Source organism: Anabrus simplex, chromosome 9, assembly GCF_040414725.1.
Source record: "Anabrus simplex isolate iqAnaSimp1 chromosome 9, ASM4041472v1, whole genome shotgun sequence".
NCBI classification, from domain to species: Eukaryota; Metazoa; Arthropoda; class Insecta; order Orthoptera; family Tettigoniidae; genus Anabrus; species Anabrus simplex.
This window is the reverse complement of record NC_090273.1, coordinates 126,727,517-126,751,146: the sequence shown is the minus strand read 5'-3', so window position 1 is coordinate 126,751,146 and position 23,630 is coordinate 126,727,517. Positions and strand designations below refer to the sequence as shown.

General features: G+C 37.4%; 1 protein-coding gene across 3 annotated transcripts in view; it reads left to right on the top strand.

The window, feature by feature from the left end:
* Positions 1 to 23,630, top strand: part of LOC136881030 (polycomb protein Sfmbt) — a 381,497-nt gene that overhangs the window by 242,632 nt on the left and 115,235 nt on the right. For all 3 annotated transcript variants that reach the window (XM_067153628.2, XM_067153622.2, XM_067153627.2), the window contains exon 11: positions 12,190 to 12,423. In XM_067153628.2, coding sequence (XP_067009729.2) covers positions 12,190 to 12,423 — 234 coding nt within the window. The remainder of the gene's footprint in view (positions 1 to 12,189; positions 12,424 to 23,630) is intronic.

The following is a 23,630-nucleotide window of genomic DNA, read 5'->3' as shown; positions in this document are numbered from 1 at the left end:
TTTCCTGATCTAATATTTCCTGCATCACCTGCCTTCGTTCGACTGCACATCATTACTTTTGTTTTGGACTTATTTATTTTCATGGTTCGTGTTTGTGAGTTACTGTAGTCACGTCCTAGTTCGTGAACCATGGGCAACGGCAGAGTGGCCTAGTAAGTGGTCCTGAGAGTCGGTATACCAGTTGCTATGGAATGGGAGTGGGCATCTCGGACATATTCTGAGTCGTAGCCCTCCATGTGCTCAGGCGGCTAGGACTATACAATCCACCAGTTGTTCAAAACCGTTAGAGGAGAGATCCTCACTTGGACTATGTGCAAGTAGGGCAGCATCCTGCTTCATGAATCGACCGAGCTCAGAACATTTTAAGCAAGCCTCGAACCTATGGGAGTAACGGAGTCCCACTCCTATTTGACAGGCGAGGGACTCCTTGGAAACAACTTGGCGAACGAAATGGAATTCGATGGGGAGCTATCAATATTAATGGGGCTTATGGAAGAAAGTAGAACTGGCTGAGTCAGCAAAGAGGATGCATCTGGATGTGCTAGGAGTAAGTGATATTCGGGTAAGGGGAGATAAGGAAGAAGAGATAGGAGATTATAAAGTGTACTTGACGGGTGTTAGAAAGGGAAGGGCAGAGTCTGGGGTAGGGCTCTTTATCAGGAATACCATTGCACGCAACATAGTTTCTGTTAGGCACGTAAATGAGCGAATGATGTGGGTAGATTTGTCAGTTGGAGGAATTAGGACTAGAATTGTGTCCGTGTATTCACCATGTGAGGGTGCAGATGAGGATGAATTTGACAAGTTTTATGAAGCATTGAGTGACATCGTGGTCAGGGTCAACAGCAAGGATAGAGTAGTGCTAATGGGCGATTTCAATGCGAGAGTTGGGAATAGAACTGAAGGATATGAAAGGGTGATTGGTAAATGTGGAGAAGATATGGAAACTGATGGGAATGGGAAGCGTTTGCTGGACTTCTGTGCTAGTATGGGTTTAGCTGCTACGAATACATTCTTCAAGCATAAGGCTATTCACCGCTACACATGGGAGGCTAGGGGTACCAGATCCATAATAGACTATATCTTAACAGACTTTGAATTCAGGAAATCTGTTAGGAATGTACGAGTTTTTTGCAGATTTTTCGATGATACAGACCACTATCTGATCTAAGTATCTCTAGGCCTAGGGTAGAGACAGTGAAATCTGTATGCTAACAAATAAGGGTAGAAAATCTCCAGGACGAGGAAATTAGACAGAAGTACATGGATATGATTAGTGAGAAGTTTCAAACAGTAGACAGTAAGCAGATTCAGGATATAGAAAGTGAATGGGTGGCATACAGGGATGCTGTAATAAAAACAGCAAGGGAATGCCTAGGAACAACTGTGTGTAAAGATGGGAAAAGGCGAACATCTTCATGGAATGATGAAGTGAGAGCAGCCTGTAAACGTAAAAAGAAGGCTTATCAGAAATGGCTCCAAACAAGGGCCGAGGCAGACAGGGATTTGTACGTACATGAAAGAAACAGAGTGAAACAAATAGTTGTTGATTCCAAAAAGAAGTCATGGGAAGATTCTGGTAATAACCTGGAAAGGCTAGGTCAAGCAGCACTGTCATAAAAAATCTTAGGAAGGGAGGGAAAAAGGAAATGAACAGTGTTTTGAGTAATTCAGGTGAACTCATAATAGATCCCAGGGAATCACTGGAGAGGTGGAGGGAATTTTTTGAACATCTTGTCAATCTAAAAGGAAATCATCCTTGTGGTGTTGCGAACAGCCAAGCTCATGAGGAGGAGGAAAATGATTTTGGTGAAATTATGCTAGAGGAAGTGGAAAGGATGGTCAATAAACTCCATTATCATAAAGCAGCAGGAATAGATGAAATTAGACCTGAAATGGTGAAGTATAGTGGGAAGGCAGGGATGAAATGGCTTCATAGAGTAGTAAAATTAGCATGGGGTGTTGGTAAGGTACCTTCAGATTGGACAAAAGCAGTAATTGCACCTATCTATAAGCAAGGGAACAGGAAGAATTGCACCAATTATCGAGGTATCTCATTGATTAGTATACCAGGCAAAGTATTCACTGACATCTTGGAAGGGAGGGTGCGATCAATCGTTGAGAGGAAGTTGGATGAAAACCAGTATGATTTCAGACCACAGAGAGGCTGTCAGGATGAGATTTTCAGTATGCGCCAGGTAATTGAATAATGCTACGAGAGGAATAGGTAATTGGGTTCATGTTTCGTAGATCTAGAGAAAGCATAAGACAGGATACCGAGGGAAAAGATGTTCACTGTACTGGGGGCTATGGAATTAAAGGTAGATTATTAAAATCAATCAAAGGCATTTATGTTGACAATTGGGCTTCAGTGAGAATTGATGGTAGAATGAGTTCTTGGTTCAGGGTACTTACAGGGGTTAGACAAGGCTGTAATCTTTCACCTTTGCTGTTCGTAGTTTACATGGATCATCTGCTGAAAGGTATAAAATGACAGTGAAGGATTCAGTTAGGTGGAAATGTAGTAAGCAGTCTGGCCTATGCTGACGACTTGGTCTTAATAGCAGATTGTGCCAAAAGCCTGCAGTCTATAATATCTTGGAACTTGAAAATAGTTATGGTATAAAAATTAGCCTCTCGAAGACTAAATTGATGTCAGTAGGTAAGAATTTCTACAGAACTGAATGTCAGATTGGTGATACCAAGCTAGAACAGGTCGATAATTTCAAGTATTTAGGTTGTGTGTTCTCCCAGGATGGTAATATAGTAAGTGAGATTGAATCAAGGTGTAGTAAAGCTAATGCAGTGAGCTCGCAGTTGCGATCAGCAGTATTCTGTAAGAAGGAAGTCGGCTCCCAGACGAAACTATCTTTACATCGGTCTGTTTTCAGACCAACATTGCTTTACGGGAGTGAAAGCTGGGTGGACTCAGGATATCTTATTCATAAGTTAGAAGTAACAGACATGAAAGTAGCAAGAATGATTGCTGGTACAAACAGGTGGGAACAATGCCAGGAGGGTACTCGGAATGAGGAGATAAAGGCTAATTTAGGAATGAACTCGATGGATGAAGCTGTACACATAAACCGGCTTTGGTGGTGGGGTCATGTGAGGCGAATGGAGGAGGATAGGTTACCTAGGAGAATAATGGACTCTGTTATGGTGGGTAAGAGAAGTAGAGGTAGACCAAGACGACGATGGTTAGACTCGGTTTCTAACGATTTAAAGATAAGAGGTGTGGAAATAAATTAGGCCACAACACTAGTTGCAAATCGAGGATTGTAGCGACGTTTGGTAAATTCTCAAAGGCTTGCAGACTGAATGCTGAAAGGCATAACAGTCTATAATGATAATGTATGTACGTATGTATGTATGTATGTATGTATGTATGTATGTATGTATGTATGTTATTTATTTTCATCTTGTACTCCTCACCCAAGACTTCGTCCATACCATTCAGCAACTTCTCGAGATCTTCTGCAGTCTCAGTTAAAATAACAATATCATTGGCAAATCTCAAGGTTTTGATTTCCTCTCCTTGGATTGTGATTCTCTTTCCGAATTCCTCTTTGATTTCCTTCACTGCCTGTTCTATGTAAACATTGAAAAGAAGAGGGGACAAACTGCAGCTTTGCCTCACTCCTTTCTGTATTGCTGCTTTTTTTTCAACCGGGCGAGTTGGCCGTGCGCGTAAAGGCGCGCGGCTGTGAGCTTGCATCCGGGAGATCGTGGGTTCGAATCCCACTGTCGGCAGCCCTGAAGATGGTTTTCCGCGGTTTCCCATTTTCACACCATGCAAATGCTGGGTCTGTACCTTAGTTAAGGCCACGGCCACTTCCTTCCCATTCCTAGGCCTTTCCTATCCCATCGTCGCCATAAGACCTATTTGAGTCGGTGCGACGTAAAGCCCGTAGCAAAAAAAAAAAAGGCTTCTTTTTCAAAGCCCTCGATTCTTATCACTGCAGACTGATTTTTATTCAGATTGTAGATAATTCTTCGTTCTTGGTTTCTGATTCCAATCACCTTCAGAATCTTAAATAGCTTGGTCCAATCAACATTATCAAATCCCATTTCTAGATCTGCGAATGCCATGTACGTGGGCTTGTCCTTGATTCGATCCTGTAAGATCAGATGTAAAGTCAGGATTGCTTTACATGTTCCTACATTTCTTCTGAAACCAAATTGATCTTCTCCCAACTTAGCTTCTACTTGTTTTTCCATTCTTCTGTAAATAAAATACGTGTTAAAATTTTGCAGGCAGATATTGATTACATTTTCCACATTTTCTCCAGTCATTGAACATTGTTTTCTTTACATCGTTGCTAAATCTTCATCATTTCTGATGATAATGATGATGATGATGATAACTCATCCATGGCATCAGTGGGTGATACTCCAGCCTATCTGTTTTTTTTGTTTTTTTTTTACCTCACAGATTTTACTGCTTTGCCTATCTATTGGATTGCGTCAGGAACTGTTAATGATTTTGACAATTCAGTTATGCTCATGCAGTCATATCTTGCAATTAAAGATTGCATCACAAACTTTCAGTAGTGACTTTTTATGCAATAAATTATGCCTTGTAATAGCTGTTGAATAGGCAGGAAACCAGACTTATCTTACACTAGCTGTAGTACCTGTCGTTGACGGGACAGTCGCATAGCATGTGCATGATTGCATATTTGTCCTCACCACATACTTTCGCCAATATTCAGGCAGGCTGCTTTACTCAAGACGCAGTAATAATCCATCTATCGGAGATGAGTGGCAACAGAAGAGACAAAAGCAGATCACAACAAACAATGGTCTGTGTAATGTTATTGTTGATCAATTGTAAGAGCTATCAATATTGTAGGCCTTCACGGTTAGTTTTCTTCCAAAACTGTGGTTTTAGGGTATCTAATGTAAAGGTAGTCCTTCCTTCTTTCATGACTTCCTCTTGTCTTATTCTTCAAATGACCGACTTTTACGATTTCTTCTAATTTTTTTAATCATCTTCACAATTGAATATGAACTGATGACCACACTGTTTTACATCTTCACTAACAATCTTTAAATCACTATAACAATAATTTTTTATTAAACAGTATCCTCCTTATTCAATATATTATGGTATAATGTGAATTTTAAAACTTAAATTTCACATTTGTTTTTTCACTTTATACTATAATGTATGAATAAAGAGGCTACTGTTCAATAATAAATCATTGTTATAGTGATTTAAAGATTATTAGTTTAGCTGTCAGTACTGAAACTGAAATTTATATTTTGTGGTTTTACATCTTAAGACAATTGTGACAAAAACCATTGCCAGTTAACATGATTGAACAATATGTCCATGATAACAATGCGCCCGGCGTTAATATGGGCTAAGCAACAAATGTCTAATTCATCAATTCTGTTATCATAGTCAGGAACTTAAAATTATATAAGACATTAATTATTTGGAAATGATATTCTCTATAACTTTTGTTATGTACAGTAAAACCTCGTTAAAATGTTTCTGCTGGGGACAAGGGAGAAATAATGTGTTAAACGAGAAAACGTACTACTGAATACACGAATAAAAACTATCCAACAGGTATATGGAACCACTAGATACTATTTTTTTCTGCCATTACGGTATTTTACGTCATGTATCCACGGGTACAATGAGAACTATTATCTTCCCTTTCTAAAGCTGATAGGAGAATATTAGAATGTGTCAAAAACACAAGAGAACAAATATGAAAACCTTTTCTGCTTGGGATTATAGAATAACAAAAGTGCCCTGAAAGGTGTGAAAAACACCAGACAACAAAAATATGAACACATTTGCACGGGGGCTAGTAAAAATATGAAAGTATTATTGCAAATCACACTCTTTCTAAAAACAAATGTTAATAGAAGCATTTTATTTTTGAGCAGTGGGTTATTAAACATTATTTCTGGTCACACTCTTAGACAGCGAATTGGAGGTTACACTCTACCATGTGCGACTGTGCCTTTAGCCGCCATTTTCAAATCTTCGAAACTTCTATTTGACCAACTTGAATGATCGAGTCGAAACTCGAAGGTGCGAGTTTCAACATTCGCGCTACCTCTACACACTTAAGATGCGGGTGCCAGTCCACTTTCCAATAGATTTTAATTTTGTCCTCATTAGTAAGGAATTTCATGACTTTTTCCGAATCCTCAAATAGGCTGTCACAAGACAAATATGCACCACGCTAGTCAACTTCACACGATTATGTTCCTAATCCAGATGTAGGCTCTCAGGCGACAAATACTCACTGTTCCACTCTACACAAAATCAGTTTCTAATTTCTGAATGGAATGCTAAGTACAAGCACAAACAGGCTCACTATTTTCAGCGATCTCGCTGCAAACCGGCAAACTAAATTGAACATTCCTGAGGCTAACAGCTCGCTCCATGAAGGTGCAACTTATCCTATGAAGTTCTAGAATTCAAGGCCTATTCCCATTATCACACAACTGTAGCGAGGGCTCTTTCTTAGTATTTATTTATTTATTTATTTTCCACCTATTCGATACAATGATTGCTTAAGGCAATATTTAATGGTCAAAAGTGGTACATGTTTCATATATTATCAACATCTTCAGCCACATAACACTGTTTAGATGAAAAATATATAAATTGACAAAGTAATGCTTTAGAGGAAGTGTCCTTAAAATTAACATAAGATTGACAACATTAAAACAAACAAATAACTCAAGAGAAAATATATAAATTATTTCTACAATAGAAGCTGATTTTATGTAAGGCTCTTCTTACTCGAGTTGGAAATTGTGATCCTTTCACAAGGTATGACAAATAACATTATCACGGCTACGAAAAATGTTATCGTACTAAGTGGTAATAGCGAAAATTTTTTCTTATAGACTTAATACGATGACAATCAGGACTTTGAATTTACAACGTGCTAAGCAGGAAAGCGTGTTAATGAGGAATGCACTAACAAGGTTTCACTGTAGTACTCTTCGATAGGAACAATAACATAGGTATCTAAAATCTAAATTTTAGGCGCCTTCCCCTAAACCACCATTTCACCTAGCGTGAATAAAATGATTTATAGCGCAGCCTGTAGTGCCTTATTCCCTGAATTTACATACTGGTTTTCATTTAATTCTTTTCAGCCATTTTCTCGTGATGGGCGTATGTGCAGGCAGAGATACGGAAGATTAAAAAGTGCATTTTGTTGTTACTCCAGAGACAACTGATACAGAAAAAAACTTTTAAAATTCTAAGCAATGTACAGACAAAACTTTATTTTATGTGTATAAATTACAAAGATTCAAGTGTAGATGGCATGTATGTAAGTTTTATTTTAATAATAATAATATTAATAATAATAATAATAATAATAATAATAATAATAATAATAATAATAGTAATAAAAATAATAATGTTATCGGCTTAACGTCCCACTAACTACTTTTACGGTTTTCGGAGACGCCGAGGTGCCGGAATTTAGTCCCGCAGGACTTCTTTTACATGCCAGTAAATCTACCGACACGAGGCTGGCGTATTTGAGCAACTTTAAATACCACCGGACTGAGCCAGGATCGAACTTGCCAAGTTGGGGTCAAAAGGCCAGCACCTTATCTGTCTGAACCACTCAGCCCAGCTGTTTTATTCTAACCCTCCCTAAGGGTGGAGTGGCATCGTGTACGTAGCTTCTTGCCGACCTGTCTCCACAATTATTCTCTGTCCTGCGAATGGTGAATTGCTTGTTGGAGGTTCCCTCCGGTTAGGCTCTTGAGTTGATCCACCATCTCAGTGGAACACGTTCTCTGGGCCTTCGTCCAGCAACTTTCCCTTCATTGATCATCTTCTCCAGTCCACGGGGTCTTTTGTCAGTGTGACTGAAGTACCTGAGCTGTTTCTGTTTAGTAAGTGTTGTTAGCCTTATTTTGAGCCCGAGCTGTTTCAAGATTGACTCATTTGTATTGTGTGCCATCGAAAGTATTAGAAATATTTTTCTGTTGCACCACATTTTCTAAGAGTCAATCCTGCAGCATTGTGTCATCTTTAAGGTCCAGATTTCTGCTGCATAGGTGGCAATGAAAAAATTAGTGTCCGCAAACGAATAAGTTTCATTGTTACAGTAATGGAGGTGTCTTTCAATATGTGGGTAAGCTTTATTGTCGAACTCCTTGCCATTGCAATGTGCCTGTGGATCCGCAGTGTTAGAAACAATAGATCAAAGGTACTTAAAGCAGCTGACCACTTCATAGTTAGCAACCCTTGTGATTTCAGGCAGGTTATTGTCAGGGAGATCTGTAATCACTTCATGGTGTTGAAGTTCACATATTCTGCTGTGTTGTTCTATCCTCTGCATGATAGTCTCCAGCCCGTGCTGATCTTTTGTAATTATCGAGGTGATAATAATGGCGTGTGGCCTCCAGAGAGGTCTGGTGCAGGTCTTTCAATTTGATGCCGTATAGGCGACCTGCACGTCTGTGAGGATGGGGCCCTACCTAGGATGATTTCTAATGCTTAAGACAACACACACACGCAGCCCCTAAGCTATCAGAATTAACCAATTAAGGTTAAAATCCCCAACCCCACCGGGCATCAAACCCAGCACACTAACCATTTAGCCGTGGAGCTGGACATTATCGAGGTGGTGTATGCATATCAAAGATTATTTACTTGTCTGCCTGCAAATACAATGCCGCCATTCCAATCATCATATACCTCCCTCATGATGTACTCATTGTAGATGGTGAATAGGAGGGGGAAAGGAATGCACTCCTGTCTCGCTCCAGTAATAAGTGAGAAAACATCTGAGAGGGGTGTCATTGACTTGTGCTGTTGCCGTGTTCGAAGAGTACAGTTTCTGAATCGAGTGCTCCAGGTGTCTCGGTGTCCCCATTTCAATCAGAATGGTCCACAGTTTCGAGCATTTTACCTTGTCAAAATTTTTTTGTAGTTCACAAAACACATGACAGGTACCATCATCAAAAACAACACTTTCCTCTTCTTCAACTTCATATTGTTATTGAAGGAAATAAACCATTCATCCATCAATGAAGCTGTCATCCAGGCCTTTTTATTGATGCACCAAGTAAGCAGCAACAGACACATCTAGATTTTTGTGCCCTTCCTATGACCAGTAGTCATTTCATGTTTCCTTACATATTCCCATACAAGAAAACTCTCCTTAGAATGCTTTTTTCCCTTAAGACTTCGAGTTTTGGTTGGCAATGCCCAAAAGTTAATTTTCATTGCCCTTGAATATGTCCTTTGTTTTGTAAGCTTCAATTAAAGTGGCAATTTTTGTTTTCAATTTTTCAACAGTCTCAACATTTACATCACTGGACTCTCCACACATTTCATTCCACACTATCTTGTGTTGACTTTTAAAACTTTCAAACCATCTAGTGGAAACCTTAAATTCAAAGTTGTTGTGGTGTTCAACAAGTTATTTAGCTTTGCCTGCTCCATCAGTCTGGATATGGGAATGTTCTTGGATCTGACACTTCCAAACCATTCCCATGTAAGACGGCTCACCTCTTTGTTGTTGGTGTTTTTTATATTCCATTTCATTCATCTACGTCCCACAATGGCATGAGAAACATTATTTCATGCATTTTGTACTTCCTTTCTTACAAAGACAAACACCCAGTCCTCTGGGTGGGAATGAAATATAGTACCCATTCATTGTACTTACAGAACCTGGCTACCATACAGTAGAAACTCATTCTACAGTACTGTACTTGTGTACAGTACATACTGTAAAGGCTACATACAACACAATAGGTTTAAGATTTAGTACGTACAAAGTTAGATAAAGAAATACAAAACAGAGACCATGTGGTACCTTCCCTCCAGCCATTCCTTTCTCTTAAAGTGTATCATAGACTTGTATTTTTCTGCCTTGAATTAACACTTGAAGAGATTTTATTGACTGCTTCAGATTTTTTACATGCTTCTGTGAACTTACTTTTTTTTTTTTCCGAGGTGTAGAGTTTTGTGTTTCTTACCTGTCATATTCACTAACAAAATGAAGAGGAAAAATACAGAACATGCATGCTTACACAGGTGCAGTAGATTAACAGGGTGACTGTGTTGAGACACGCATTCTCCTGTTAAGTAGTTCAATATTCCAGTGCCTAGGGTTGCACTGATAAGTGCTTAAGGCATGGGCAAGTGGTGACAGTAAAATGATTGCGATCAAATTATTGGCTCCGACAAATGTTCTGAGCCCCTAAATTAATTGCAGTAAAAGAACAGAAAACTGTTGCATAGTTAGAATATGTTGCTTGCCATTTCTGTTGTACATATTTCAGGAAACTTGCAAAACTGGAAGTATTGATCTTGTTTCCACATCGGACAGGTTCCATTTTAGGCTTCATAAAGTGTCAGTGTCATGGGATCACAGAAAATGTGTTTAAGAAAAGTTTCCAGTTTATTCAAGGCCCAGTTTATACTGGTTTTACTGTACTACATTTTCAGAAGGAAGAGAAGGCATTTGTTGCATGTTTCATTTCTTGTATTAGATACAAAATGTTAAGTATTTTGTATTGGCAAAGCTAACTCTACCATTATCACTTGTACTCATTTTGTTTTAAATATTACCCTTTTGTAGTTTTTATTATGTCATTGATGTTCAAATACTGAAGATAATGCCTCTTGTCTCATTGCTCTGCAACATATACATTTGCATGTTTGAATTTGAATGTTGATTGAAACCAGAAATGTGGCAGCTAACCATTAAAATATTTGTTGTTGTTGTTTTTTTGTATGATTGAGCATTTATTTGCATTTAACTTCAGTAGGAATCTAAGCCTAAGCTAAAAGCTGTACAAAAAGCTTTAAACAATTGTTCCAGCTGTGTATCTCCTATTGTAAGACTCCCTCATCAACAACACTCTAGGGCAGAAGTCTTCATTGGAAGAATCCAAGTAATGTACAGTATAATGCAGGCACTGATTGTTTGAAGAATCCTGGATGTTTAAAGTAAATGGTGTGTCAAATGAATGTAGCGTCTGGGTAACATTCAGAACATAGATTAAGAACAATAAATTGTGACATAGATGAATATAAGGAGATTTCCTTGCTTTAAACTTAAATTGGGCATGAGAGGGTGTGACTTAAGACAACTGTGATGCATATAACTCCTATGAAATTTTTTTTTGCAATGCCAACATGTACACGTACATATTACATCATAGAGTATATACAAGGACGATGGCATCATCACAACCACCAAATGTTAGAAAATATTTGGTTTTTCACATCCCCTATAAAATTTAGTTCTTGTTACTGTCCTTTTTTTACTATACCCTTAAAATTTTGTAGATATTTGCATTCAGTGCTTCAGTATTGTGTATTGGATAAGAACGCACCAGGGTGTTGCACTGTTATGTTCCTTTCACCTAAATTTCCTCCTCATATCCTGGACAATTTGGCAACCTTAGATCACCATTTCCTTTAATTGTATGCATTACAGATTGTTATTACAATGGAATTATAAAAATATACCATGTCTAATACACTCTTCTAACATAGTGAGCTTAGTAGGCCAATAAATTAGTATGTTGACTATAAATTCACAATTCAGAAATGCAACAAGCACACGAGAACTCACATATGATAAATAAGAATGTGACCTTGGCAAAGACTCAGACATAGGCCTAAATTGTACCTAGATATAAGGAGCTCTTCATTGAAGAAATCTCATTAACAAGGTTGTAAATAAGGATTACAGATCTCTTCATATGGCTATGAGGATATTTACCGGTTGTAGTAAGGATGCAAAGGAGGGGGTTTATAAGTCACTGGTAAGACAAAAGACTGTGGTTGTATTGGACCCTCAATAGGATTACATGATTCTAGAACTGGAAAAGATTGAAAGGAAAGCAGTGCAATTTATTCTGGGTGATTTCCAACAAAAAAGTAGTGTCACAAAACTATTGCAAACTTTGGGCTGGGAAGACTTAGGAGAAAGTGAAAATATTGTGTTCAACACTTGTGCACAAGTGGTTCAGATGGTTAGTCGGCCTTCCACCGTTGTATCTTGTGTTTTTATATATATCTATATATTAAAAAAAAAAAATAGTAAATCAGTTACATTTCTCGGGTAGAATTAGAATTACTCAAAGTTGCTATTGCTTGTTATTCATACATAGTGTATTTATTTCTTGCTCCTTTTCATTAAATTGGATTCTATTCTTTTGCAGGTGCTAAAGGAGAACTATATTATGATCCGGATAGATAGCTATGATGCTGATGAATCGGGTGCCGATTGGTTCTGCTATCATGCCAGTTCCCCTTGTATATTTCCTGCAGGCTTTTGTCAAAAGAATTCAATACCTTTAACACCACCAAAAGGTTTTGAAGAATCTGAGTTTGTTTGGGATACCTACTTACGGGAGTCAAACTCGACCACTGCCCCTCAAGCACTATTTAATAGGGTTAGTATGAATTGCAATTAAGGTGAGCTCATTTTGTTTATTCAGCCGGGCTGAGTGGTTCAGACAGTTGAGGCGCTGGCCTTCTGACCCCAACTTGGCAGGTTCGATTCTGGCTCAGTCCGGTGGTATTTGAAGGTGCTCAAATAAGTCAGCCTTGTGCCGGTAGATTTACTGGCATGTAAAAGAACTCCTCCTGGACAAAATTCCGGCACCTCGGCGTCTCCTAAAACCATGAAAGAGTAGTTAGTGGGACGTAAAGCAAATAATATTATTATTATTGTTATTATTATTATTATTATTATTATTATTATTATTATTATTATTATTATTATTATTATTATTTAGTTTATTCAAATTTAATTTGATTTCTCGTATTTCTCACAATATACTAACAATATAGTGCTTAAATTAAGGAGTTATATTTCAGATTTTGGTAACTTCCTCTCTGATTGATAATGGAAACAACATACTTATATTGTAATTCTAAGTGTAGTGCCTACCATATGTCCCATTGAGGTGTATCATTCTTGCTTATGTTTTCTTGAAAGGTATCATAAAATACTATTTTTTCTGCCAAGTTTTTGCTTTAACTTTCTACATACAGTATAACCCCGATTTTGTGTGACCTCGTTTTAACGTAAACCTGCATTTAACGGAAGAAATTTCAAGTTCCGAAAATTATTCCACAAGAGCAATGCAATTTTATATTCAGTTCAATGTAATTCACGATAAGGCAAAATCCGTATCTAACGCCAAGGAAATGTTAAAATTCTCAAATATTTATTTCTATTCATTTTGGTTATGGGACATTAAGAAGCTATGAAAAAGATGACATAAGCTTGCTAAGTATGATTCAAGGCAGAAGAGGAATTTAGAGTGCAGGCACTTAGGGCTAAAGTGAGATATCAGACTCAGATACACATCCGTCCGTGGCCACTGTAGTACAGTAGAAGATAAGTCCCGTTTTTATGACAATGTTATTATGCCCTTTGAAAGTTCCTATATTAATCTATGCAATATTCTTCTATTACAATGAGAACCCTTTTACCGATTCATCCATTACTGTGGGCAAATTCAGGTGTGTTAGTTTTTATCCGTTATCTATATTAATACACTCTACTCCAGCGTTTATATTGAATGTGATCGATCATCTTCCATATCGATTCCTCGCTACGCACGAGCGAGTCGATCTTGAGCGACCCAGAACTCTCCTCACAGGTCCGACTTATGTAAACAAACATCGACAGAACGTTTTCACAATAAATGCAATGACAGCAGTTGTTAACTCCATAGAAATACGGGCTGAGGTAAATGATTGCTTAATTCTTATATTATGTACTGAAATAAAATAAGAACGTGATACTTCTTCTGTAGATACAGCGGTGTGCATAACTAATTTCTGATATTAGGATATGTACTTTTGCGTCTTGTTAAATTTCAGGAAGACTGTTCCCATGTATATTTATAGTGAAAAGATTATCATTATTCTATAGGAAGCTTGAAATAGGTTTTCATAATATGTGCACGTAAACTTAGGTTCGGTGACACCGTTTGAAGTAAGGAAATGGAAATCTTCGCCATAAACCTCTAGAGTGATGCTATTACAATTTTTAAGAATAAAACTGAAAATGCGTGTTCAGACTAATGGAATTAGAAAATGCGTGCTAATGAGTAAGCTGCTGCTTCGAAAACATCCACGAAAATGTTTAAACAAACCTATTGCTGTTTCATACCGATTTTAATGTGTTTTTGTGCGAGTTTGGTATCATTCCTGACTTTTATGGAAACTCATGTATAACGTTATGAGAGCAACCTTAAACCAAAACGGTTTTGCATTCACCGACAAAAATCTGTCAGGAGGAAGGGTTAACCATGGGCTCACCGTTGTTAGGGATAATAGTGAACATATTCTTTAATAACATTCAAAACAATTTCTTAACCAACTAAGAGATGTAGACGGAGACAAAGTTTTATAAGGTGTGCAACTACACTGACCGGCAAAGTTAATGGATCGCTGAATTTTCTAAGGAAAAAGTTTAACACAAGAGTAATCTTCAGCACAAACCGTACAAACTTTTTAACTACAGTACATTGTGTAGGGTAGATATCTCCTTGTTTTATTGCTGTCACTGTGTAAATAATGTATGATAGTACAATTTATGTTAATACAGGCTAAGATCTCTCGAATAGGTGTGCTTTCTGCTGAAACCTCAATTTAAGGTAAACCCCATTTAGGGTTAAAAATATCAGGTCCCTGTAAAAGTGTTAAATAGGGGTTTTACTGTATTGATATTCTGAATTCTTATATATAGACTGCTGGCTATTGAAATTGCAACCAACGAACGCAAAGACAGTCATGTGATGTGCATGACAATAACAGACTACACAGCCACATCAAACATCCTCGGTCAGGATTTCATGCTTGTGGCACATCAATCTGTGTAAGAACTAATGCATGCTATTGTCTTCTCCAACAAATCCCACTTGTGCGTGCAGCATCACGATGGTTGTATGAATGTCTACAGCACCCTGGTGCACTCCTGGCCAAGTTGTGCATTATGCACCATCATACTGGCCTGGCACCAGCCATTACATTGTGGAGGTGTTGGAGCCTGCAGTTTTTTTTTTTTTATTGTCAGGGCTATTGTGGGACTCTGTACCAACAGGAACAGAGGTGCCAATTATTGTAGATTATCCATAATTGTTACGGATTTCACCTCACGTTTACGGGATTACAGTCAGAGGGGAAAATGAATCCTTTTGAGCATTACTGCTCAACCCTCCTCATTTCATTGCTTGTGAGTTGGCAACAATACTTCGATCACCACTTCCTTTTGCTACCTATGAGCGTTGTGTAATAAATTGTGATTGAAGGAACTCTACTCTGCTCTACTCCACTATAAAACCTTAAGTAATCTTGTATTTGCTGTACTAAGTGTATCTGACATTAACTCTCCCACAGAGTTCTCAGTGTTGATTGGGAAAATCAGATAGATTTCAGACCTACATTGAGCAAATCTACACTGGAATCGCTTATTGCTCAGATGGCAAAAATGACATCACAGGGGAAAGGATGCTTCAAGGAAATCCACATTGAATAGCAGCTGCTGTGTGCGAAAGAAGCTACAAAGAATGTTTTATGACTTGTAATGTGCAGTTTTTATGGTGTAATGTGAAAAACCTTTAGAATAGACTGCTATTAGGAAGGGCAAAGCGAGTGTCATTATCAAGAAGGTAGGAGGATACTTTGGATTTTAATTGAAAATTTTCTGAGGCTGAGTGGGTGCGGTAGCGAGGTTACTGAAAACTCAGTTCAAAGGTTGGCACCTCTGCAGCAATATGCAGGGCTGCATGTGGCACACATTGTCCAATGGTTCCTGGATGACCAGCATGTCACTTTGCTTCCTTGATCTGTGCATTGACCAGATCTCTCTCCCATCGAAAATGTGTAGTCCTGGTAGGGTGAAAACTGACCTACCACAGGACACTAACAGCCATAAGTATGAACTTTGGGCATGCATTGAAGTAGCATGGGTGGATATATTCCAGATGTATAACCAAAGTCTTCTTCCTCTCCATACCACAGGAGGGTCCGCCTTTTCAATACAATATATCAAGTAAAGTAATGGACCTTGTCAATTTATTCGTATAATTGCACTTCACTACGGAACAAAATGAAATTTATAGCTTACAATCTCAATACCATGTTGCATATCAGTGGATATTGCTATCTGCAGCAGGGCTGCACAGTACTGATTTACCCATGTTCTGTACGTAGAACAAAGCTACAAGCGTAATCATGTTGCCTGTATATGATGTGTATTCTGTCCGACAAATCTTGTGATAGCTGTTGTTCTTCTGAGTGATACAATTTTAATGGCAAGGAGTGTGTTTGTATGGCGTTTGATTATATAGTGTTCTATGATGTAATGTCAGGCTGATGATCTTCAATTTATACACAAGATTCTTAAAAAACCTCTATAATTTATCCCTGTCTCAGAGCGGTGCATATTGTTATGAATAGAACACCATCATATGTTATTATTGACTTCGCGGATGTACCCGTGCTTCGCTACATAATTCTACATTGTGTACAGAGTTGTAGGATAGGTAGGTGCATGTTGTGAGCAAGATTGTATTTAATTCCATAGCTCTTAATGTTACACCACAAACGCTACGGGGAAGTCACTATATGTCTTCTCATGTGTTGACTGGGTTAGGAAATTTTCATTGTAATGGCAGGCCCTTTTGCTTACTATCAGTCACAGTCAAGTTGGGGAGTTTCCGTTGTAATGACAGACACTCACTTATCTGCAATTTTTACTTCCTCAGAAAGACTGTCTTAGTGGTTTTCCCAACTGAAATCAACATACGTCATTGCAATGACATCAGTAGGAATATTGCAATTAAAAGCAATGTTATCATATGAAATACTCGATCAATTGAAAAACCACACATTTTCTCAATTTTAATGAACAGTACTATGCTGCCGATCTAGCAGTCCAAAGTTCCAGAGTTGGAATGACTGGGCCTCAGACAGCCGGGAAGCAGTAGTATCAGAAAATTTATGAACCAGAGGAATGGCATGCTAAAGAAGAAAGTTATCTAACTCCCCAGCTGGTACCCGTCAATATTCAGGCAGGCTGTTATACTCGGTATGCAGCAGTATCCCATTTATCGGAAATGAGTGGCAGCAGAAGAGACGAACAACATCACAACAATCAATGGTCAATGTAATGTTATTGTTGATCAATGTTATGAGCTTTCGATATTGTAGGCCTTCCCATTTAGTTTTCTTCCGACTCTGTGATACCACTCTTATCATAGTCGTTACAGTAAAACTGAATAAGACCTAAATGATCGGAAATTATATTCTCTGTAACTTCTGGTATGTAGTACTTTTCGATAGAACCAATAACATAGGTATTTAAAAATTACATTTTAGCCGCCTTTCTCTAAACTACCATTTCATCCAGGGTGAATAAAATGATTTATTGCCTAGACTGTAGTTCAACTCTATATACCGATTTACATTAAATTCTGTTAACCCATATTCTTGTGGCTCGACGTTGATATGGACTTAGCAAGAAAAATGCGAATTCATTAAAGCCTCTGTTATGATAGTCGGCACGATAAAAATGTATATAAGGCATAAATAATCAGAAATTTAATTCTATACAACCTTAGTTATATAGTATTTATTGATAGGACCAATAATAACATAAATATTTGAGAATCAAATTTTAGGCTTTCCCCTAAACCACCATTTCACTGAGCGTGAATAAAATTATTTATAGCCTAGATTGTAGTGGCTCATTCCCCGACTTTACATACCAATTTTCATTATCTTCAGCCATTTTCTAGTGACGCACATACGTACGTACATACAGAGGTGATGGAAAATTAAAGTGCATTTCTTTGTTGCTATGGACACAACTGATACAGAAATACCATTCTTTTTAAATTATGAGCAATGTACAGACAAAACTCATATATGTGTTATTGCTATGTTCAGCAGCTGAAGATAATCCCCAGCGGGATCGAAACTAGTATTTAAATAATATATTATTCAGGTCCACCTTTTCAATACAAATTGTACAATGTTTTAAATTACATATACGTTCAGGGACTAGTTTCGACCTAACAGTAGGTCATCATCAGCCTAAAGCAAATCAAACACAAATGCATCGAAGAAATTAAACAATGTAAAGACACAAAGGTCTTAAGTCCAAGCAGGACTAATCAGTCAGGGCAGGATGGTCCTCAGGTTGGCCGAACACTAAATCCATCGTGAGGCAGAGCTGTCTTTCACACGGCGTCCTGGCTGGTGTAAATCTTGTGTTTTTATGCACTGCAGACTGGTAAGCCAGAGGGACCAGGGGAAGGTGACCTGCATCCCCTTCTTAATTTTCTTCATTGTCATCTAGTTCATCAGAACTACTAATGATAGTTAGGCTTCATTTTTATCAGAAAATCAGTCGCTGACATCGCTTTCCTCCAAAGGAATGTACTATTCTAATTTTGTCTGGCTATGGTGTTGACTTCGCCTTCACCAGAGCTTTACTTGGCAGTTGACTCTACCAGGTTTCAATTTATATTTGTCGTAGGTAGGCCTACAACATCGTAACTGATGTAAAACCTTCAATTATTGTGGTTGGTTTATTTTGGTCATTTTATTAAAAGCTAAATTATCTTTTCTAAAATGTTAAATATAACTAATTCATGGTTTCCCTGTAAATATGTATTATAAAATTTGTATAACCTCAAATACGTATTGTGTATAAGTTATATCTATATAGTTGAAAGCGGTAGAAAACTCTATAATGTCCATATATTAGATTTATTCTACTATAATTTGGTATATATGAAGGGTTCTGGAAACTATTGTAAGATTTATTATCCAGATACATGTAGAGACATTAGTAATGTTGGAAAGATTTCCATGTGTATTGGTAAACAGTAAGGAAAATTCCAGCTGGATCCATTACCGGAGTACTCCATTCGACTAGCTGGTCGATCAATGTTCCAGAAACCGATAATTCTAGACGGTTGATTGAACAGTATATATTGTAACAGTAAATGCAGTACTTCCATAGTTCAAGGCCCAGCAGAAAAAGTGAGTGCCCTGTGTGAATGTACGACAGCTCTGGAGACACTGGTGAAGCCTGCGAGCAGTGATGGCGGCTCCGGCGGCATGCAAGCCTCTTCTGTGCATCACACTGGCGGACTATGAAGACGCGTGGGCCCTTACAGAACACAAAGGTACGAACGAGGGGAAAATCAGAGGAGGTTCGACTTCCACGCGAGGACCTGCGGATCATTGCCACCGGGAACAAGAACACCGTCGGCCAGACCCAGCAGATCCCCCATAAAAAGGTGGTGGCCACCAGTCGAACTATCTGGCTGCAAAATGTGTACTGCAACAGCACCAACGAGAGGACAGTGTGATTGAGGTAGTCTAAGTGTAATTAAATAGTGAGGACTAAGAGAGACGAAGACATAGATATAAGGACACCTAGATATAATTTAAGACCTGGAGTAAGAAATGTACGGGATGGATATTGAAGAATTTAGGGGGTATAATTTTCATAGGTTCGACATTGTAACTGATGTAAAACCTTTAATTATTGTGGTTGGTATATTTTATCCATATTTTATTAAATGCTAAATTATCTTTTATTAAATGTTGAATATGACTAATACATGGTTTCCCTGTAAATATGTATTATAACATTTGTACAACTGCAAATACGTATTGTGTATAAGTTTAATCTCAAAAGCTATATAGTCAAAAGCGGTAGAAAACTCTATAATGTTTGTATACTAGATTTATTCTACTATAATTTGGTATATATGAAGGGTTCTGGAAACTTACTGTAGGGTTTATTATCCAGATACATTTAGAGACATTAGGAATGTTTGAGAGATTTTGATGTGTATTGGTAAACGGTAAGGAAAGTTCAAGCTGGATCTATTACTGGAGTACTCCATTCGACTAGCTGGTCAATCGATGTTTTGAGTGTTCCATTAGTGTGTTGTAAGAACCCTTCCAGAAATCGATAATTCTAGGTTGATTGAACAGTATATATATATTGAGCTGTCAGTCAGTGAGGGTTGAGTTCAAGAGAGCGTATGTTATAGTGCACGAGTCAGTGTTGTTGATATCTGTACTTGTCAGAATCGACTTCAGGGTACTCTATTAAGTGTTGTAACGTCACTTGCTAGTTTGTATAATTGTGTGTTGTGACTTACAGTAACAATTAAGTAATCTACACCAGGGAGAGAACGCGTTCTCACGTGATATTTATTTCCGTCAAATAAAATCGCATTTGAGAACCATATATTTATAACCTCTTCGATGGTGAAATATGTACCTGAAAGGCAGAGACGGCTGAAATGAGATTACCAACATCTCTTAGACATGTTGGGATTGCCAAGAAATGTCAATATGTATCCATGGAAACTTCAACAAAGCAATAAATTCCTGTCATTGTATTTACTTGAGCGCGGGGACTGTGATGGAAATTTCCGTCATTGCAAGCCAATGGGTTATTTCATTATTAATAGAAATTATGTGGTAATTACTGAATGGATGCCTATGGTTGATGCCTTAAATTAAAACATCCAAGTTTCATTAATAATTCAAATTTTTTAATATATATATATTTTTTTTAAACGTAAGTACTGGGTTTTATATTCTGAGTTAAAGCTGCTTCTAATTTTCAGTTCAGTGGCTGGGCAGAAGCCTTGAGACTGTTGAGTGGGAGGGAGAATCATCTGATCACCTGATGGTTGGCAAGTTGGAATCAACTTAGTATAACGATCGTCAGAAATATGAACTCGGGTTTAGGTAATGGCGCCCACTTGGTGGCACGTGGTTTAATGGAAAACACACTTGAACTTGAAGTTCTTGCAGGACTTAGGAAGAGGCAATACAATTTTCATGGTAAGACCAAAGCTGATGTCAGCTGACCCAAATATGCCAATCTGCATGTATAAGTTGCAGTTTCTATTAAAGCTAGTATTTGCTATGACTGTAAAAATAAATCCCACTGCCAGTCATTTATGAAAACTTTCTCTTCTCCCATTGCATTTTAACATAGGTAAACTGCTCTTCTGTCCTTTTACTTTTCGGTCAGATTAACTAAAAAGCTATTCCTAAATTGAGAAGCCCGAGAATTATGGATGACAGACAGGTGTAAAGAAATTGAGATCCTTCAAAAGAAGCACGACTATTTTAACTTGCATAAGAAAGTGAAATAACTTGGTGCTTTGCAATGGAGACGATATGGTCAAATTTCGAGAGATGCCAATAACGAAAACATCTTGGGTGTGGAAGGGAAACTCAAACGATGGAAGGAATATATAGAAAATCTCTTCAAAGATGACAGAAATGATCCTCCCTCACCTGATGAGAGAATAAATTAAAATAGCCCTGAAATAACAAAAAGTGAAGTTGTACATGCCGTAAAACTTCAAAAGAATGGTAAAGCAACTGGACCTGACGGTGTGTATGCTGAAGTTCTCAAAGTAATAACAGAACAGGAATCTACCGGCTTCAATATCTTAACATCATTATTCAATCAAATATATGTATCAGGAGAAATACCATCACACTGGCTGAAATCAACCTTCATACCACTACTGAAGAACTTTACAAAAGAAAATATTTATAAAATCCTCCTATCAATACAAGTCAAGTCATCTGTTAGATGAAGCAAAGTCTATACATGTTTCAGCCTAATCTCAAGGCCATCTTCAGTAGTAAAACAATTATTACATAATATACAAACAAATTAAAAATCGTAGCGATGTGAAGTGACAGTGATCATGATTGGTGAGTTAAAAACACATTGAGGTACAAAGTCCTCTCGTCTAATTGATCTTGCTGACTGTTAAATAAAAACACTATGCTGAGGAGTGTAGTGAGACCGTCAATACTACGAATAAAACGTGTATAACATCTGTAATGAGAAAAAAAGTAATATGAGTGGATGAAGAAACAAGTTAAAATGATGTACGAAAAGAAAACTCATATGACTTACTTGTAACTAAAAGTTGTCGTCTCGAATGGAGATGACCTTGTCGGTCTCAAGTCACATTGACAACTAAGCCTGTGTGTGGCTTACTGTGTATCTGTGTCGATGTGGTTGGGAGGGGCAGGGAGGGAAGGACGTTGTGATTCGCGGAAGGAGGGTGTTGATGGAAGGGTGGGTCTTGTTCTAGAATGTCGGTAGTGAAACTCTTTTTTTATTAATGAACTGTTCGCAGATGAGCGGGACAAAGGTTTCCAATAAAATATTTTTCTTTTAGTTGATTTCATTTAAGTTATAGACAGGATTGTTATATTGGTCGATATCTATATATATATATTCTCTAGTATATTAAGTAAGGGACCTTTCTGTTCGTAATGCAGGATCTTTAAATCTTGATCAATTGTTGTGTATTTATGATTTTTCTCTCTACAATGTTCGCTCATGGCTGAGTAGCGATTATACTTTAGGGCATTAAGATGTTCCGAGTATCTTACATTGAAACTGCGGCCTGTTTGCCCAATATACATTGAAAGACATGATTGGCATTTTAATTTGTATATTCCAGAGTTAGAAAATTTTTTGCTGTTGACAGTATGAGAATTAAAAAACATTTTTGTATTGGTGTGAACGGTCTTGAAAGCTACTTTTAACTTGTGCTTTTAAAAAATGTTTGAAATAGGATATATATTATTATTATTATTATTATTATTATTATTATTATTATTATTATTATTATTATTATTATTATTATTATTATTATTATTATTATTAAAGATAAATGTGGTGAACTTCTCTTTATGGGAAGATTGTTTTTCTAAGGTGGTCTTGGGTTTTATTTCTAAATTTATTGAGAATTTTATTCACGAAAGCTTCACTGAAACCATTACCTTTGGCTATTGCATAAATGGTGTTGATTTCCATTCCAAAATTCTTACGGGATAAAGGAACATTAAGAGCTCTGAAAATCATACTATTGTAAGCTGTCTTCTTCTGTGTCCCTGGGTGTAGAGAAGTTTGGTGGATTGTGTTTATTGTGTGAGTGGGCTTCCTGTAAATATTAAAAGAAATGGTTTTATTCTGATTGCGAGTAATAGTTAAATCGAGATAATTAAGGGAATTGTTGTTCTCGGATTCTATCGTAAACTGTATGTGTGGATCCAGGTTATTAAGGAATTCCAGAACGGTGTTGCTGTCAGTAATGTGAGAATCCAGGATAATAAAAGTATCATCCACATACAGAGTCCAATGTTTGATCCCATTAATTTTACCTATAATGTGAGTGTATTCCAGGAAATCTACGTAAATATCAGCGAGGATTCCCGAGGCCGGTGACTCCATAGGAAGCCCCTTCTGTTGGTATATGATGTTATTAAAAGTAAAGAAGCCATTATTTAATGTAAACTTGAGAATCTGAATAAACTCTTCTATCTCCCCTATAGTCAATTTACTGAATTTGGAAAGATTGTTTTTTACTATTTTGATGGTTTTATTGACGGGTACATTCGCATACATATTTACTATGTCAAAGGAGTGAAGGGTGTAATGTTTCGATAACGTGAGATTTTTTATTCTATTGCAGAATTCCAGGGAATTTTTAACTGACGTGTTAGCTTGAAAGGAATAATGTGTTTTAAGAAAATTGTGAATAAATTGGGATATTTTGTACGTCGG